At 40.2% G+C, this 20,609-nt stretch overlaps 1 protein-coding gene and 1 pseudogene across 1 annotated transcript; both read left to right on the top strand.

Annotated features, from left to right (window-relative positions):
• The first annotated feature begins 302 nt into the window (after positions 1–302).
• LOC149159880 (auxin-responsive protein SAUR76-like) lies at positions 303–761 on the top strand. Its single transcript, XM_089434449.1, has one exon. It carries the CDS (start codon positions 303–305, stop codon positions 759–761), a length of 459 nt encoding a protein of 152 aa, XP_089290575.1.
• A 16,855-nt stretch (positions 762–17,616) lies between these two features.
• On the top strand, positions 17,617–18,670 carry LOC149159879 (4-alpha-glucanotransferase DPE2-like; annotated as a pseudogene).
• Positions 18,671–20,609: the final 1,939 nt, after the last annotated feature.

Here is a 20,609-nt window from a genome sequence, read left to right as displayed (position 1 = left end):
TTAGATATCACCGACTCATTTAACTACTACTTTACATGCTTTCATCCATAATGATCTCCATGTTTATGCTAATCTAGAGGAAGAAAAAAACAACTTTCGTCTTTCGCGCGCTCCATATCTGATCATCTGGAGATAAAAACAGCTTTCATCTTTCACGTGCTACCTGTACCAGCTCCCTTAATGTGCTATATTAGAAGAAAGCCCCACAATGCTCAATGTCTCTGTCTGCTACCTCCCCTCCCTCGCCTGCCCATATTGCATTAGTTTGACAGACTGCAACCAAAGAAAGGCTTCATTCGAAGATGGGGCAGCAAAGCAAGATGATGAAGATCAGGAGCATTCTCAAAAGATGGAAGAGCTTCCCGAGGGTGGCACGCTCACACAATAATCTCAGTTCACATCGTGATTCATTCAGAGATGATGTTCATGGTTCGGACGAAGTTTTTGCAGCCGACATTTCCGAGAAGAGGCCATCGAGCCTCGTCCTCGCAGATCATGATCACAGAGTAGATAAAGCGCCCGAGGGATGCAAGGAATTGTATGTTGGGAAGAGTAGGAGACGCTATTTCATAAGTGCAGAGTATCTCAACCATCCATTGCTAACGGTACTCATTATCGAGAAATTCGGAGAGGGCTTCTTAATTGCCTGCGAAGTGGTGTTGTTCGAACATTTGGTCTGGATATTGGAGAACAGCGATCCAGAGTCTATTCAGAGTGATTGCAGCTTGGAAGAATTTGCTGAATTCTATTCTTGTGACTAATGCAGGCGAGAAGTCTTGTGATTTTTTTTTTTTTTTTTTCTGTGTCATATATACTATATATAGGTGAGGTTTTGGGCTTTCCCCATCTTGCTTATAGTTCGTGAGATCTAGGATTCTCCTGAGCTGGTAAAAGCACAACGGTCGCTAAGAAATGTGCTATGTACTGGATTTAGCCGCCGAATCAATAGCATGGAAACTGCATGTTTAGACAATAACACTTTGTATATGTTACTTAATGATGGTTAATATTATGAATATAGTGTAGATGTCTCATCTGATTGTGTGCAGACTATGTATCCAGAGCAGTATTAGTTTCGGGAGAGCACTTTTTGGCATTTCTTCAAAGTCCGTGTCTTTATTTGCTGTTGTCACTAATATTCTATTCTGGACCGATTTTTTTTCATTTGATTCTTTTTTGGGCAGAATTTTTCCTTTTAACAGTGGAGCATAAGGCAATGGAACACCCACTAGTTTAGTTTAGAAGTAATGATCGTTACACTAAAACCACCTTAACAATGTAACCATTGACCAACTGGTAACAACGGAGATTAAAAGGAAAACGTTTACCTTTGATAGAGGCCAAAATGTTTTATAATATCCCTCGCCGGTCGAACAATGTCAAAGTCCTAGGACTTGTCGTTATAAAAATTGTTATACGTTTGAAACATCTTAAATTGGAATATATAATGGCCCTCTCCACCTAAAACCCTCATATTTTTAGAACGTGTACTGGTTCTAATTATTTGTTATAAATTTTGAAACATGTAAAATTGAAAATTTCAAAACCACGTGTGTATAGAGACCATGCTAAGGTCATGTTAAATTGAGCATGTGTATGCGAAAATTTAAGATTATTGATGAAGTGGATCACTGGTTTTAGAAACTTGATTCTCCATCTTGTATAGTAGTGACAAAGGGGAACTAGTCAGCTCTACAAAAGAGAGTCTGAACCAGTAGAGTCTGGCTGTGCAGAAGGCTCTACATTGTTCATGCACATTACATATTAAATAGAATACATGGATTTAGGGAAGTTAGAACAACATCCTAAGAAATAGAAACTAATTCCTATCATGAGGTTACGTGAACCAACTCTACCTATTCTAGGATATTCTCCATTATCTTCAACACTCCCCCTTAATGGAGAATGGGTTCACAAATATGCCTAACATCTCCCCAAACATTAGAAACTTAAATTTTCCAAGAGGCTTAGTGAAAATGTCCGCAACATTATCACATGTAGTACAATATACCAAATGGATTTCTTTAGATTGCACTTTCTCCCTGACAAAGTGGAATTAAGTATTAATATTTTTAGTGTTTTTGTGAAACACCGGATTATTGGCCAGCTTGATTGAACTCTAATTGTCGCATCTGATTGTTGTTGCGACTGCTGTTCTTCCCCAGCATCCTGGAGAAGTCTCCGCAACCAAATTTCCTCACACGTTGCCGCACACATGGCTTGATACTCTGCTTCTGTGGAGGACAAGGAGACTGTGTTCTGCTTCTTTCTGCTCCATGTGATCACCCCGGATCCAAGACTGAATGCATAACTTGTTATAGATCTACGATCATCTACATTCCCTGCCAAATCTAAATCTGCAAATCCTGCCAATCTAACATCAGAAGAGTCAGTGTAAATAATTCCATAATCTACAATACCTTGTAGATACCTCAAAACACTCTTCGCTGCATTCCAATGGCTTTCAAGTGGTTTAGACATAAACTAGCTTAGCACACTAACTAATAAGCTAAATCAGGTCTAATGGTGGTTAGGTAGATTAGACTCCCAACTAGTTGTCTGTAAAGTGTTGCATCCACCACTTTTGAGCCATCCTCACACTGCAATTTGATGTTCTATTGCAACAATACTGGTGCAGGCTTACACTGACCCATTCTAAACTTTTCTAACAGGCCTTCGACATACTTTGCTTGGGACATAAATGTTTGACTTGAATCTCTCCAGATTTGAAGACCTAAATAGTATCTGAGTTCACCAAGGTGCTTCATCTCAAACATCTATAACATTTGTTGCTTGATTTCATCAATTAGATAAGTACAATCACCTGTAATTATCGAATCATCTACATATAATGAAATCAACACTACGCACCCTTGTTCATCTTTCATGTTGTAAAGATTAGGGTCATTCTTGCTTCTATTATAGCCAACTTGTAGAAAAAATGAATCAATTTTCTCATACCATGACCTGGGAGCTTGTTTCAGTCCATAAAGTGCTTTCTTCAACCTAGAGACTAAATGTTCTTTTCCTTTTTGGACAAACCCTTCCGGTTGCTCTAGATAAACCTCTTCTTTTAGTTATCCATTCAAAAATGCAGACTTTACATCTAGTTGGTGCATCATCCAATGTTTCTTAGTGGCTAAAACAATTAACATCCTGATAGTGTTCAATTTAGCTACAGGGGTGAAGGTTTCTTCATAGTCTATCCCTTCTTTTTGTGAGTACCCCTTTGCAACCAACCTAGCTTTCAATTTTTATATAGTTCCATCTACATTAATTTTCATTTTATATAACCATTTACAACCTATGCTCTGTTTTCCTCTAGGAAGTTCAACCAATTCCCAAGTGCTATTTCTGATTATTGAATCATATTCCTGTTCCATGGCTGTTTTCCATTCACTACTTTCATTTTCTTCTTTATAACTAGACGGTTCAACCACATTCATCACACTAGTTATAAAATCATTTTCCCTATATCTTCCAGGCATTTGAGCTTTTCTACTTAATCTCCTGAGTGGTGCGATAGTGGTTTCAAACCTTATTTCTTCCTGTAGCTGCTGCTGTTGCTATTGTTGTTGTTGTTGTTGTTGCTACTGTTGTTCATCCTCTGCCTTTGTCTGCTGCTGACCCTGATTGTTCTTTGCTTCTTCTTCCTCAAAGTAGGGAATGTCCCATCCATCATAGTGCTCATCAGCTTCTTCATTATCCTGCTCATGGAATTTAACATCTCTGCTAACAAAGATCTTGTGAGTACAGGGATTAAATAATTTGTATGCTTTATATGACGAACAATACCCTATAAAAGTACATCTGATGGCTTTTGAGTCTAATTTTTTTCTATCTTCCTTTGGAATGTGGGCAAATGCTTTAGATCCAAATATTTTTAAGTGTTTTACTGCTGGCTTATATCCATATAGTGCCTCAAAAGGAGTTTTAGACTCAAGAATTCTTGTAGGACTCCTACTTTTTAAACAAACTATAATATTCCTAACCCAGAATATTCCTCAAACCCCAGCAAAAACTCCAACCAAATATGTGCAAATGATATAATAACCTAAAAGTGATAAAATAACAGTGGAACAACATATAATAATGTAAACCAGAAATATAAACAGATACACAAGAAATGCAGCGAGAAATGCTAAGCCATTTTATTATAATGAGCAATAAATAAGTACAAGAGGTGATTAGATAGATGGCACCTCGACTTGCACAAGGAAAGTGAAGAAATACTCTCTAAATGACAAGAATGGCCTCTCTGCGTGGATGCTGTTGTTGTTGCTAGAAAACAAATGATGATTTGGGGCTGCTCCCCTCCTCAGAAAAATCTTAAACTCTGGATCCGGGCTCTACTCAAGAAACCCAGAAAAACCCAGAAAGCTTTCCTGGAATAGCCTCACACTGATTTGCATCCCAGCTGCTGGGAAACTGTCGTGCTACTTTTGCTGCTGGAAATTGAATGAGGATTTGGGGGTGCTCCCCTCAGAAAAGGTTGAAACTTTGGAATCAGACTCTACTAAAAAAACCTAGAAAAACCTAGAAAGCGTTTCTGAAATGGCCGACCCCTGAAAATCACCCCCTTGGGGTTCTGTGTAGTTCCTCAAAGGCACTGATGAAATTGCTACTAAAATGTTGATGGAACTGTTGCTGAAATGCTGATGAATCTACTGTTGGAATGCCAATGGAAATACCTTTCCCGAGCAAGCACTCGAAGTCCCCCGGGGCTAAGGGTGAGATCTCCGAACGGAGACACTCAATGCACTAAACAGTGCTACAGACTAGCTAAACAGCCAGCGTGTTCTAAGTTGTATTGACTATCACAAATGCTCATAACCCGAATGATCCCACATGAGGGGGTTCCTCTCTATTTTATAGCCTCTGCCTCTCACAATCCCTAGGCTCACTTTCTCCTGTGTGATCCCCTTCTTGCCATGTGTTCCTTCCCTCCTGCGCAGTCCCTCCATGTGGCTGCGTGGGCCCCATTTCCGCGTCCCCCTTTGGCCCCCTTGGTTCCCCCTTAAGTCACAACGTTGTGCTACCTAGGAAGTGACATTTTATTCTAAAGTGAGTTATGTTCCCCCTTCCTCACTTTTTATTTACAAATAACTATAAAAGGCAAAAATCGAACAAAATCAAATATTCCAATTAGCCATAGCTAATTAGGAATATTACAGTCTCCCCCGGCAAAATGTTGTTTGTCTTCAAGCAACTGAAGTGATGGATGCTGTAAGATTTCCTCACTCTCCCAAGTGGCATCCTCATCCGGCAAATTCTTCCACCTCACCAAGAATTCCCAGACCGTCCTGCTCCGCAACCGTCTCTCCCTAGAGTCAATGATAGTCTCCAGCTTCAATACCAAATCCCCGTCATCATCCATGGGTGGTAACTCATCTGTCACGGTCACTTGCTGCCCCAATGCCTTCCTCAGGCATGATACATGAAAAATGTTATGAATCTTGCTGCCTTGGGACAGCGCCAACTCATATGCAACCTGTCCAATCCTGCGTATCACCCTGTATGGCCCAGAAAAGCGGGGCTTGAGCTTCTCAGCCCTTTTCTACTTTAGCGATGACTGTCGGTATGACTGTAATCATAGGTAGACCATGTCCCCTACCTCTATTTGCCTCTCCACCCTACCCCTATCGGCATACAACTTCTGCTGGTTTTGCGCTATAGCCATGTTATCCTTGAGAGCTCGGAGGGTATTCTGACTCTCTTGGATCCAAATCTTGGCTCTAGGAGCCCTGCTATCACCAAACATCACGTTGACAAAAGATAAAGGATGATACCCATATAAGGCATAGAATGGTGACATACCAATGGACATGTGATGCGAAGTATTGTAGCAGTACTCCCCCAGATGCATCCACTTTAGCCATGCTCGCTGCTACCCACTGACAGAGTTACGCAAGTAGCCCTGTAGCCACTTGTTAAATATCTCCATCTCTCTGTCTGTCTGTGAGTGATAGCTGGTACTCGGTGTCAACTCTGTCCCCACCAATTGGAAAAGCTCCTGCCAAAACCTGCCCATGAAACGGATGTCCCTGTCACTGATGATGGTCTTAGGAAGGCCATGTAGCTTGAAGATCTCCTTGAAGAACAGCTCGGCCACCTGTGCTGTTGTATAGTGTGCGGATATGGCAAAGAAATGCACGTACTTCGTCAGTTGATCGATGACGACAAAGATATAATCCTTGCCCTGTACCATGGGCAACCCTGTGATGAAATCCATCGAAATTCTCTCCCATCTCCCCTTCGGAATGGGAAGAGGCTGCAATAATCTTGCGAGATGGCTCATCTCTCCCTTGTTCCTCTGGTAAACATCGCACTCCCGGATGTGTTGGAGTACGTCCTCCTTGAGGCCCTTCCATGAGAACCTCTCCCTAATGGCCCTGTAGGTTTTGGTACCTGATGTCCTGCCAATGGGGAATCATGTGATGCCTGGAGTATCTTCTTCTTGAGCTGAGACCCCTCAATCAAGAACATCTGGTCCCTGTAGTAGATGATCTCATTGACCACCCTACACCTGTCATCTGCCACCTACCCATCTAGAACCTCACATGCAAATCTGTCCTTGGAGTACTCTACTAAGAGTTGAGCCCTCCAATCTGTATCCAAGCTCATAAGAGACGACATGGCTGGTCTACGTGAAAGGGCATCTGCTACCACGTTGTTCTTACCTTTGACATACTCAATGTCAAAGTCATATGCTTGGATCTTGTTGATCCACTTCTGTTGTCTCTCATGTAGCTACTTTTGCTCCAAAAGGAACTTCAGGCTATTGTGATCAGTCCTCACCTTGTAGTCAATGCACATCCTCAATGTGTTGTCCTTCTTCTTCACTAGCACCACAAAAGAAGCAAAAGGACTCGTCCTTGATCGAATGTGCCCAAGAGCCAGCAACTCTTGGATAGCCCGCTCAATCTCATCTCGATAGGCCTTGGGGTGCCTATAGGGGGTGGTGATCACTGCTTGGATGCCCTGCTCAAGCTCGATAGTGTGCTCAAACCCCCGGTCCAGTGGCTTTCCTGGCGGAATCTCCCCAAACACTATGGCATACCAGTCAAGGATGGACTGTATCTCTGGGTGTACTGTCTGCCCTGTAGTTCCTGCCTCTGATGCACAGAGCTCCACTGCCCACTCTATGTCTCCCCTTTGGAAGACTGCCTCCATCCGATGAGCCAAGACAATTTGAGGCAGATATGTGTGATGTCCCCGTATCTTCTCATGCCTCCCTATCTTCTCATCATCCCACTCCATCTCTAGGGTCTTCCAATCTGTCATGACCTTCCCTAGAGTGATAAGCCATTGAACACCCAGTGTCATGTTGGTGTCTACAATATCGACCATGAAAAAGTGGTCAGTCAATGTGTAGGTGCCCATCGTTACTGAAAGCTCTAGAACATAATGAGCACACGTCATGGTCTGATCTCCTGGGACCAATACTGAAAACCCATCGAAGCTCTCTGTCTGTATACCTCTCCGCTCAACCATCTGGGCATCGATGAAGTTGTGGGTTGCCCCACTCTCAACCAAACTGATACGCGTTGGCCACATACCGTCCCTCATACACGTAGCATTAGATACTTGGGAACTCCTCACAATGCTCCAAGGGCCCCTCCAGTGGGTGCAAAAGATGCACCACCTACTGCTGGTGGTGGAGGTGGAAAAGGTCCTGTATGGCATGGCTATCTCCTGCCTCCACATCCTCCTCATCATCCTCTTCTCCACTGCTCTCGGAAAAGACCTCAATAAAATGTGCTTTACCAATAACACATCTATGTCTTGGTGCCCATGGCTCCTGACAAGTGAAGCACAACCACTTCTTCTTTAGCTCCCTCCTGGCATCATCGTCAAGATGTACTCATCTTGGATTCCCCTTTGGAGGTGAAATCCTCACATCCTTCCCCTTAGACTGGAAATTTTGTCTCTAGGGGTAAGGTGTCTGGGTCTTGGGTAAGACATCTTGTAAGTCCAGGGTCCTGCTGATAGCATCTTGGAGCATAGCTGGTCTAGTGGATCAGACTAGACCCCGAAGTGGCTCTGCTAAACACTCAACATACATATAGACCCTCTGTGCCGTGGAGAGGTCTGGCACCATCACGGAGACCCTCAAGAAATCTGCAATGTATGTCTATAGGCTCCCTGTCTGTTTGAGCCTCGCCAGCTCAACGAAATGCTGCTCTGGATCCCTTCGATCAAATCGCTCCATCAGTCTCCTGGTAAAATCAGCATATGACGTCATTGTGGAGTGCCCCAATGTAACCATCCCATGAAACCACCAATCCTGGGCCTCGCCATCCAAATGCAATGTTGCCACCTTGATGACCTCTGCCTCCGACATCTGGTTAAGCTGGAAATATATGTCCATCTTCTCCAACCAAGATTTTGCCAAACTGTATGATGATCCATCAAATGTAACCAAGTGGAATCTACTCGCTGCACGGTGGTTGTTGCCATCATGGTAATGCCGGTAACCTCTATGATGATCGCCGGGTCTGCTCTCCCGCTGGAGCTGAAAAAAATCTCTGAATGAGAGGGCTTCCCTGAACTCCTGCCCATAGGCCTAGTACTCTGCAAAATAATCACCAATATGCCCGAGCTCTGCCTCCTGCTAGGTTTTGGTCCCCATGTCTGCTCCTAAGAAGGTGGGCATGGTAGAGCGTGTAGGGGCATGTGAGGCCCCCTGCTGCGCAGTATCATGTTGCTCTGGCAAGTGATGGGATGCACCTGATCCCTCACCAATCTGAAAAAATCATGGGCTCTCCTGCTCTCTGGCTTCTACTGTCATGAATCTCTGTGCCGTCACCTCAATCTGCCTCGACAGATCCTGCGCTGATTTGAGGAGCATATCCTCAAATCTCTTCCCATCCTCGTCTGCCATCTGCTCTGTGTCCACTACTGGCTCTCTCTGTTCTACGTCTACCACAGGTTCCAATTGTTCTGCGTCTGCCACAAGAACACAATCTCCCTCTCGGTAGGTATTCTCCAACCTACGCCTAGTGTCTCTGTATCTCTGAACTTTGCAATAGATATAGGGTTTTCCCCCGGTGTCATTGATTTCTAGCTCCACAGGATAAGCCAGATCTATGCTCTGATACCACTGTAATATTCCTAACCCAGAATATTCTTCAAACCCCAGCAAAAACTCCAACCAAGTATGTGAAAATGATATAATAACCCAGAAGTGATAAAATAACAGTGGAACAACATAGAATAATGTAAACTGGAAATATAAGCAGATACATAAGAAATGCAGCGAGAAATGCTAAGCCATTTTATTATACTAAGCAATAAATCAGTACAAGAGGTGATTAGACAGATGGCACCTCAACTTGCACAAGGCAAGTGAAGAAATACTCTAAGAATGACAAGAATGGCCTCTCTGCATGGATGTTGTTGTTGTGTTGCTGCTGCTAGAAAACAAATGATGATTTGGGGCTGCTCCCCTCCTCGGAAAAAGATGAAACTCTGGATTCGGGCTCTACTCAAGAAACCCAGAAAAACTCAGAAAGCTTTCCTGGAATGGCCTCACACTGATCTGCATCCCAGCTACTGGGAAACTGTCGTGCTACTACTGCTGTTGAAAATCAAATGAGGATTTCGGGCTGCTCCCCTCATCAAAAAAGGTTGAAACTCTGGAATCAAAATCTACTCCAAAAACCCAGAAAAACCCAAAAAGCTTTTTTCAAATGGCTAACCCCCGAAAATCACCCCCTTGGGGTTCTGCGCAGTTCCTCAAAGACCCTGATGAAAATGCTCCTGAAATGCTGATGGAACTGCTGTTGAAATGCTGATGAATCTACTGTTGGAATGCCAATGGAAATAGCTTTCTTGAGCAGTCACTCGAATTCCCCTGGGGATAAGGGTGAGATCTCTGAACGGAGACACTAAATGCATTAAACAGTGCTACAGACTAGCTAAATAGCAAGCGTGCTCTAAGTCGAAATGACTATCACAAATGCTCATAACCCGAATGATCGCACATGAGGGGGTTCATATCTGTTTTATATCCTCTGCCTCTCACAATACCTAGGCTCACTTTCTCCTGCGTGATCCCCTTCTTTCCATGTGTTCCTTCCCTCATGCGCAGTCCCTCCATGTGTCTGCGTGGGCCCCATTCCTACATCCCCCTTTGGCGCCCTTGATTCCCCCTTAAGTCACAACGTTGTGCTATCTTGGAAGTGACTTTTTATTCTAAAGTGAGTTATGTTCCCTCTTCCTCACTTTTTATTCACAAATAACTATAGAAGGAAAAAATTGAACAAAATCAAATATTCCAATTAGCCATAGCTAATTAGGAATATTACATAAACTGCAGTATTCACTACTTGAGCCCAAAAACCATTTGAAAGATTCTTACCTTTAAGCATACTTCTAACACATTCAACTAGAGTTCTGTTCTTTCTTTCTGTTACTCCATTTTGCTGTGGAGTATGGGGTACTGTAAACTATTGCAAAATTCTATGATCTTCACAATATCTGATGAGTTCATCCTTCTTGTATTCTCCCCCTTGATCAGAGTGGAGAATTTTTATCTGTTTCCCTATTTTTCTTTCAATCATATTTTACTGCTTAAAGTATTCAAATGTATGGCTCTTCTTGCTTAAGAAATATGCCCAAGAAAACTTTGTACAGTCATCAATAAATAGTAGGAAATACAGTGCACCTCCTAAAGATTTTGTCTACATGGGACCACAAAGGTCTCTGTGCACTAACTCCAATATATCCCTCTGTTTCTTTTCAACTCTAACAAGGAATTCTTCTCTATGCATTTTTCCTAAAGTACAGGTATCACAGTCATTATGTACTTGTTTTAGCATAGGAAGATCTCTTACCATTTCCTTCTTTTGTAATAACAACAAATCATTGTAGTTGATGTGGCTGAATCTCTGATGCCAAAGCTCCTCTGTAGTTAGGCTTGCTGCTGTCAATGCTCGAACCGGTGTACGTCTCACATCCAACTTGTACAGTCCTCCTGTTCGGATTCCTATAGCAATTGCTTTCATGCCAACTATGAGATCTTTAAAGTAGAAGTTAGATTTTAAAAATTCAACTTTCAAATCTTGATCTGTAATCATAGATATAGAAATCAAGTTCTTTGTTATACCAGGCACATACATTACATTATAAATTAGTTTGATATTACCATCAAGTAGAATAACACAAACTTTCCCACACCGTTTGATTTGATGGCTTCTGTCATCACCTAGGTAGATTTGTGTGCCTCATTGATTTCTTTAAAATCCTCCAGCCAGTGCTTATTCCCTGTCATGTGTGTTGACGCTCTTGAATCTACATACCAGATGTCTACTTCAACATTTTCATCACGATCTACCATGAACAATCTTAAATTCTACACCTGATCACCATTCGCGAGATGACCTGCAAGTCTTTTCGGCTTCTGCTGTTCTTCATGATACTTCTTTTTCCTACACCCCTTGGAAATGTGACCCAATTTTCCACAATAAAAACATTTAGTTTCAGAGTAGTTTTTATCGGGATGCATACCTTGAGCAAGATTTGGCTGTTTATGTGAACTTGCTCTGTTTCGCTGTTGTGGACCTCCTTTCTCTTTGTAGAAGTTCTTCTTCGCCATCAATGCAAGATCGACACTCTGGGGCTTCAGAGTCAATCTCCTTTCTTCTTCTTGCATCAGTATACCTGTCAGCTCTTCAAAGTGCGGGATCTTCTCTCTAGCATTTATCCCAGTGATGAATATTTGATAATCATCAATGACACCATTCATTGTAATGCTTACAAGATCTGTATCGTCCATTGTATGAAAAATATATGATAACTTGGTTTTCAAATCCTTGATCCTTGATCTTCATGGATAGGATCTTACTCTTGAGGAACAAAAGACGATTTGAATCCCTGATCTCATACAATTCCTTCAGAATTCCCCAGATCTCGTTAGCTGATTTACCTCTCTGATGTGAAGTATAATACAATATTTCACTAACATCTTTAACATTGTCCTTGCTCTACTTTCTCGTTTCTCCTAATCTGGGACCGATGCTGATCCAACCACGGGCCTCGGCTCATCCCCATTCACAATTGTCTAAGCACTCTGCGCTTCTAGCAAAGTCTACGTATTGAACTTCCAATTTGCATAATTGCAACCATCGAGCTTGTTATGCTCATTCATGCATGCTTCAAATATATTGTTATTCATCTTGGCGATTTAGAAAAAAAAAATATCGACAGGTAACAGATGTTAAATTTACCCCAAATCTATGACAGAGACATATCACTCATCTTCAATGTTGTTTGGTCTCGTAGCACACCCGCAGATCACTGTGGCTTTCTTCTCACCCTCTAGACAACTTTCTATTGTCAGCTACAGCCTTGTTCTTGGCTTTCCCATGCATCCAGAGCCTTGTTGTTGGCTTCCAAGATCGTTGCAGAATTTCCTGACTTTTCTGTGACATCGTCCCAGCTGTACACGTCTTTCCTGCGACGATTAAAGAATAAAATATGCGCGAAGGAACTACAGTGACCTCATCGCATAGGTACACTCATAATCAGTGACGATTTCAGAATCGTCGCAGTTATCTGCCTTACAACTATGATGATCTCGGTTCAAAGAACCACCCACCAACCAGTGTATAGGTTCCTCAGCCCCGACGCTCTCATACCATGATAAAAAATGGCAATGTTTGTATTAATAAAATAAAACCCTCTGGCCAGCTCTATGAAAGAGAGTGTGAACCAGGAGAGTCTGGCTCTGCAGAACGCTCTACATTTTTCATGCACATTACACATTAAATAGAATAAATGGTTTTAGGGAAGTTAGAACAACATCCTAAGAAATAGAAACTAATTCCTATCCTGAGGTTACGTGAACCAACTCTACCTATTCTAGGATATTCTCCATTATCTTCAACAACATTGAGCAAGGAGAAGAATACATAAGAGGAATTTACCCTTGTGCGGAATTAGTGGTGGAGTATACTCTAGTTTCTACCTATGCATGTGAAGGAGAACAGGGTTGTACTTGTGGGACAATAACAGTTCATGGGGGAATTAATTTGATGGTGAGCCAGTGGAATCTAGGGGGTTAGGAGTGGCATGGAAAAGTAGGGGAGTAGTTGTTGTGCATTGTAGGTAGGGGAAGGGATATTTTCTTAGCAGAAGTTGGTTGCTTGTTCTTGTTCTATAGGTTCTTTGTATTGGGGTCTTAGTAGTTGCTCTGCGATAGCTAATTATAGTGTTGCTATTGTACTATGTTAATTTACATGCCATTAAGTTGTCTAGTCTTGGTTGTGATTATTTTCATTATGGTTTTTTGAATTGGTGGTTCCTTGTTGTCCTGGTCTATTCGCTTATTAATAAGTCTTGATGTCATTGTAGTCACCTTGATAAAGGAAGTTCTACAACCTCCTCTATTTCGTTTTATCAATTTCAATGGAAAGAGGTTGTTTGGACATGTCGTTCTAGAAATTAAAAGTCTAGTAAGGTTTTGACACTCTCGGGGACAATTGGGATCTAGAAATTTGATGTTTCTATTGGTGTGTACTGGAGAATCTATTCTGTTAAAGAGAGAGTCCATACAAGTTGGTAGAGTTTTAAAGAATCTGTGGAAAAACCTGTTATCAGTATTTTGGAAAACCAACGTTTCAAACTATCTTAGTGAGTCCATCATCAGGGCAAAGCTAGTCTGATGATGGACTCACTAAGCTAGTCCAAAACATTGGTTCTCCAAAATACCGATAACACGTTTTTCCACATATTCTTTAAGAATCTATTACGTTGACTATCATTTGTCTAGTTTTACACTTGTATTCTCGTGCTTATGTTACATAGTTCTTTTTCATTCTTAGCTTAGTATGTTTCATTTTCTATTTTCCTATTACTTTCTTCACCTGTAAGGAACTTTGGTAAGAGACACCTCAATACGATATGTTGAGACATTGTATTCAAAACCATAGGGGAGCGGGTGCATGGGGCCCTTAGGATAGGAACTTGAACCAACAAGAAGCTGAAGCAGTGGATGATATCTTTTATTCTCTTGCTCCCCCTGAAACTTGAAATGAGATTTGTAATCTTGACTCTCAAGATAATATGGACTGACAAGATTTTTCTAATATAGAGATTTTGGAAGGGGTCTTCCACTACGTTCCTGACTCAAGTAATAGTAGGGGATGAAGGAAAGAATACCTCAATTCCATATCTCTGCATTGGCAAATGAAGAGTCTACTTGGCCGGGTCTTGAAAGAAAAGCAAGAAGACAGATATAAGGTAAGAGCGTAAACCCCTCTGCAAATCAAATATGGTTTCAATAAGCCTCTAAACAATCCATCCTGGTAATCATAGCAGTATGACATGATCTCCTTTAATTTTGTAAATCATAAATAATAACTTGAAGCCTCTAAAAGGAAATGTGTGGAAAGAGGACATGATTCCTTGTATTTTTTTAGGTTTTGTTTTCTTTTGCTTATATAGGCATCCTATGAGTATGTTTAGACATGCGACTAGTATAATGTAGATCACATTGGGAAGGAGTTGAGGCCCTGACAGACCATGATATGTAACCATGCTTAAGTATGAATCTTAGTTTCCAATGCATTTTGAATTTGTATCGTGTTTATTTAGGTATGTAAAACCTTGTGATTTTTGTAGTTATTATGTTGTGTTTGCAAGTTGGTGTTGCCAACTGAGAAGGAGAAATGGAAAAGAGGAGTTGAGTGAAGACTTGCAAAGGAGCAGAGGAGGTGGAGGCAAGTAGGGGGAATGACGACAGAGAAGAGTAAGAGCTACATAGAAGGACTATATTTGAGTTGAGGAAAATCCCATCGATGATTGAGGTGATGAAGACTTTCATCACAAAGTTTATCGATTGAAGGAATCCACATTTGATCAACTCCGAACACAATCAAGGAAATTATTAACTGAATCCCCTGACCAATGTGGGATCAAGCAATAGAGAGAGCTCGGACTGAAAAAATGTGGGTCATTCCTGAAATCATCCCTTGTCAAATTCCTAAATTGACAGACTAGTTGAGTGGGAGATACAATCAAGTGCAAACCCCATACATTCCACTTGGTCAAACCTCTGAGTGCAATGGAGATATGGTAGATGTGGATCCATCTTAACCATCGAACTAAGGTGATTGTTTCTAGCCTAAGCCACTAATTCAAGTCCGATCATGTGAGGTCAAGAGATGTTTAAATGCTTGGGATCCTAGGGTTGTAGAAGAAAGGTTGGGTGCATGAATCCTATGTATGTTGTTCAACTATTTCCGGAAATGTTGAAACCTTATAGTTTCTAGAGTTAGGAGATTCATTGTTGCAAAAAGGAAGTAATTACCAAATTTTATGGACCCATAACACATAAGTTCCAGAATCAAACCATCAGTGGTTCAATTTAAACTGATGCCTATAATCGATTTTGATTAAGTGGTATCAAAGAAGGAAAATATTTCCTGTAGGTTGGGGAAGAAGAGAATAGGAGAAGTTCTTGAGAAATTTGAGTAGTGTGCAAGAACCAGCAAAGAAGAGGAAGCTCAAGAGGTTAGATAGGAGGTGAAGCTCTTATACCAAAAGGTTGAGCTAGAGAAGAGAGCTTTATGAGGTGTTTTATGGAGGCTTGGTTGTAAAGAACTACTAAGTATGTGAAGAAGCTCAATGATATAGGAAGAGAAAGGGGATTGAGATTGGAAATGAATGAGATGCAAAAATGATGGCACATGATTTGGAGATCACAAAGACATTCTATAGTAGGAGATTGATGTAGGAGCATAGACCCCTCCCAAAATGAAATTTGATATCTGGAAGCCTTTAGAAGGTGCATCAAGACTATCATGGAAAGACGACACAATTTCCTCTAATTTTTTAATTGTAAATATTACCTTGAAGCCCCTAGAAGGAGTTTCATGGAAATAGTACTTGATTCCTTGTATTTTGCTAGGGTTCATTTTCTTTTTATTATATAGGAAACTTGCGAGTATGTCTAGTTAGCTAGATAATATAATGTAGATTAGGTTAAGGAGGCGCTTAGGCCTTGAGAGATCATGATAAGAAATGATGTTCAGTTTTGAATCTAAGTTTCTTGTGTGTTTCAAACTTGTATTATGTTTATTTACATATGCAAAATCTTGCTAATTTCTGTAGTTACTTTGTTGTTTTCACAAGTTGGGGTTCCCAAATAAGAGGGAGAGATTACATAAAGGAGTTAAGAGAAGACTCGTAAACGAGCATAGGAAGTGAAGGTGAGTAGGTGGTACGATGGAAAAGAAGGGAAAGAGCCACATAGCAGGACTAAAATTGAGTTTAGTTAAAATTCATTGATGAATAGGGCAATGAATACTTCCATCACAAAGTCTATCAATTGACAGAATCTACATTCAATCGAATTAAAACATGCACAAGGAAACTATTGAGTAGATCCCTAGATTAGAGTGGGATGTAGTAAGGAGGAGATTTGGGCTTAAGAATGGGTGGGCCCTTCACAAAATCATGTCCTAACGAATTCCCAAACTAGAAAATGAGTTGAGTAGGAAAGGAAATCTGGTATGGACCTTGCATATGTAGCTTGGTTAGAGCTCTAGGTGCAAAAGAGGTATGGTAAGTATGGATCTCTTGTGGCCACTACAACAATAGACAAAAAAATTGGGCATATCCAAAATTTTGGGTCCCCCTCTCCTCACCTAAGGATATTAGGGTTTTAATAAGGTTTTCAATTGGTTGCTCTCCCCGCAACCCTTCCTCTCAAAGCCTACTGATGTACCCACTCACACTTTACACATTGTATCCACACATCATGTTTTTATCTCAAATATTGACCTTATGATTGCATTAGGGTTTCGAAGGTTTGTCGCTTCAATTATGTATTAAGAGTCTCATGTGACTTCGAAACTTATCTCTCCACAATATGAATAGAAACCAGTGGAGGCATTATCTGTGGACGAGCAAGACTTTAATTTTTCTTTCCTTATGATTGACCATATTAGGGTTTGGGAGAAACCCTATATTTTCAAAATGAAGGTTCCCCTCATGATTTAACCTAATTCATATACCTTTGAGGGTGCATTCTCATTGACACTGCATGGCATCATGGTAAAAATCATTGTATGTCATATTCCCCTAGGTTCATGATTGGTTCCCCATCTCAACATGTGCACGAGGGTTTGTAAGAATTCTATATTTCCCATGCATCTTTGAAGCCCTAGATCGACATAATTAATAAGCCAACATTTCTTTGCATTAATCCCCACCCTCAAAATGCATGGTCACGAGTGTTTCAAGGAACTCGCTCTATAAGTGCATCATCACCTTGGGCATTGTGAAATATCGAAGTCACTTATAATAAATAGGCCCATTGGCATACCTGAGCTTTGAATTGGTTTATGAGTTAAAGCATGTTGTGCTCAACCAGATTAATTCACAACATTTTAATTGAGACAATATATTTTTTACACTCCTTGAGTGAATTACTTGTTATTCTGTGTTTTCTTTCCATGTCCTCACATGAAAATTACCACTAATATAAACTAATTTTCTTTTACTTCCCTCTTTCATGAAATGAATTGAAGGCGACATGGATATGCATTAAATGATGAAACACTTGTATTAATATAAACCTTGGCACAACACCACTCAAATCTTGGAAGAATGAAGGATGGCTCAGCCCCAAAATCCTTCCTTTCTAGAAGTGCCTTTTAGAAAGCCATATTTCACCAATTTGAGAATGAAGAAAACATTTAGGATACCAAAATAAATATTGAAGAAGACCATTTGTCTACAGAGGATTTCAATGTACAAGATTCTAATGTTTTTCACTTCAAAATTTGTTGCCCATGATTGGAAAGGGAGAAAACTATGTACTTAACCGTTCATGCAATCACATTAGTAAATTGGGAGCTAGAAGAAGCTGTTATACTCTCTTATTTTGGAGATGCTTATTGGAAGGTAGATTGTACAATAAGAAGTGAGGACTTTCCAATTAGATATAAGTATGTCCTTAAGTAAGAGGGAACAAGGATCATTCCCGAAGTTTGTCCTAATAGAGAGCTTAGCTGGGATTTTGTTTTAGGGAGAATGGCTACAATGATTTTTGTATTAGATGGAAACTTGAGGGAAACACCCTGGCGTCGTGCAGGAGTTGCAATTCCAATTTTTCTCCTAGAACAAATGAAGACATTGGAGTGGGTGAATTTCCTGATTTGAAGTAATTCTCAACTTGTGTGTCAAATTTGGTCTTCATTTATTTTAGTTTCTTCTAGTAAATGATACTTCTATTCATACGATGTGGTGGGATTCCTACCCATACAAATATATTTATGTGTTTTCCATGCACCCATTATATTTGAAGGTATAAGCTCCATCACAAAAGATACCTGAAGAGATAAATCAAGAGACAGATAAATCTAGAGACAACCTTGACTTGAAGGATGTAGATTATGAAGCCACCATGGTTATAAAACTAGCAATTCCTAAGAATATTTTTGTGTTCAATTCCATCTACATTTGCAACTTTCAGGAGCTGCAGAATATGTTAGAAACAACAAAATCGTTTGGAAAGGAGATATTCTCATTGGATGGATCGACATGGTGTGGATACATGGGTAGACATCCAAATCTATTTCAGATGAACATGTCCACTTGTGCACCACTAGACTATTTTGATAAGAATGGGAAGAACTGGAGATTTCCTACTTATAACTAAGAGGAAATGTTGAAAGATAATTATGCCAGGTGGAAAGCACAACTGGAAAAAATGGAGAAATATTTCAAAATTTTGGAACTCCTAGAACATGTAGTAACTGGTCTCATGGGAAAATTTCGACCTTCAAATCCTCTTAGTCAGGAAGAGCCTAAAATGAATGGTATTTAGGACTTCAATCATTTGAGTCAACCTTATATTGTGGATAATATACTGTAGGATAAGTTTGGAAGTATTTGATGGATGGGATGCATGGGAGTGTATAACTAGATCGACAAAACAAAACCCTACGGTAGTAATGCTAACTGACAAGAATTGACGAGAAACAAAATTTGGAGCAGAGGACTTGCTCTGCTCAATATTACAAACCAATTATATAAGGTTACATTGGAAACATCACTAATAAATGACTCGAGTTAAACTCGACTTAAACTCAACTAACTCAAATTGAACTGGGACACTTGGAGGGACGGTTTTGACACCTAACAGGTGGTTGGGATTAGATTCTCCAACACTCCCCCTTAATTACAACCACATAAAAAATTCAATTAAGATACCTGCTAGTCTTTGTCTCAGCTAGGTTTACAATTTAAAAATTGACTTCAACTTTTCTTCTTCTCTTTTTCTAGATCCTATAGCCTCTAAATTGTTTCAACTTTTTATCTTTGTTGTATCCTTCAAACCTCAGTTTCTTCATTTGCTGGTGCAGGTCTTCCATTCTTCTAGGCTTTCTAAGCATACCCTAGACTTCTTCAAAAACTGACTTGTATGTGGGTTGCTGCCACATATTATCTTCTGTAGTGTTCTTTTCATCATCAATCTGCTGCAACATAAGATTATAATAAAATAATATTTCTTCAAGACTCCAATACCTAAAAATTTCATTAATTTGTTCTTCATCAATGTTGTCTTCAACATTCATTTCTGCATCTTCTATGTAGACTTCATCAAGGCATGGTGTTGCCAGCCATGCTTCAAGAAAATTTAACTGTTCTTGAAAATCATTCTCTGTACATGCACTCGGAGATCAATGTTAGAATTAAAAATATTTACAAAACCACATTGGTTCCATTTCTTCTGCTCTGTAATGAGATCTTCCTTCTGTTGCACTTCCAGCTCTGCTTCTACATCTGTCTTTGTTTTCTCTTTATGGGCTTCCTTCTTTGCCTCTTCCTTTGTTTTTGTCTCTCTCTCTTCAACTTCTTTAATAACCTGTGTTGCTGGAAACAAGTATTCTTCCACCATCTCACCAAATAACATCATGTCAATATGTTATTTTTGTTGCATCACCTGCAACCATTCATCATTAGACAACAATTCCTCATCAAATTTTACATCAGCAATATTAATTGTTGGATTCACCATAGTATTGACTACTCCAATGGAAGCTTCATTGTCCTCAACAAACATTGTTGTTGGATTCACCAAACTTTCATCAGCAAGATCTGTTGCTAGATTCACCAAATTGTCATCAACAAGTTTTGTTGTTGGAATCACCAAGTTTTCATCCACTTGTAGTTGTGCATAGTGGGTTTTATGAGCATCTATGTGCTCCTTCTCTCTTGCTTCTGCGACTTCTTCACAAACATCATCCACGTGTAATTGAGCATAGTGGGTTTAAACAATCCATTCATCTCGATGTAGATCTATTGATGTAGATCCACCTTCATCTTCAACTTTGGTGCTCCCCCTTGCACCAAAAAATTTCTCAAGAGTATTCCAAGCCTCATTGGTTGTTTTGGCTTCTGAAATTAGGGGAAGAATGTTGTCATTGACATATTGTTTTATGAATTTCAATGCAAAGGCATCCTTTTTCCTCTTCATTACTAGATCTAAGAAGATCTCAAACATCTTGTGTTGTCATTTTGACTTTCTTAGCCTCTTAGCCTTTCCCATTTGATCACTGACGAAATGTGACTCAACAAAGAAATCAAACTTCAAA

This window comes from Pinus tabuliformis, chromosome 5_2, assembly GCF_031772625.1.
Source record: "Pinus tabuliformis cultivar Carrire ecotype Pingquan chromosome 5_2, CPIR1, whole genome shotgun sequence".
Taxonomy (NCBI): domain Eukaryota; kingdom Viridiplantae; phylum Streptophyta; class Pinopsida; order Pinales; family Pinaceae; genus Pinus; species Pinus tabuliformis.
This window is presented reverse-complemented; position numbering and strand designations above follow the sequence as displayed.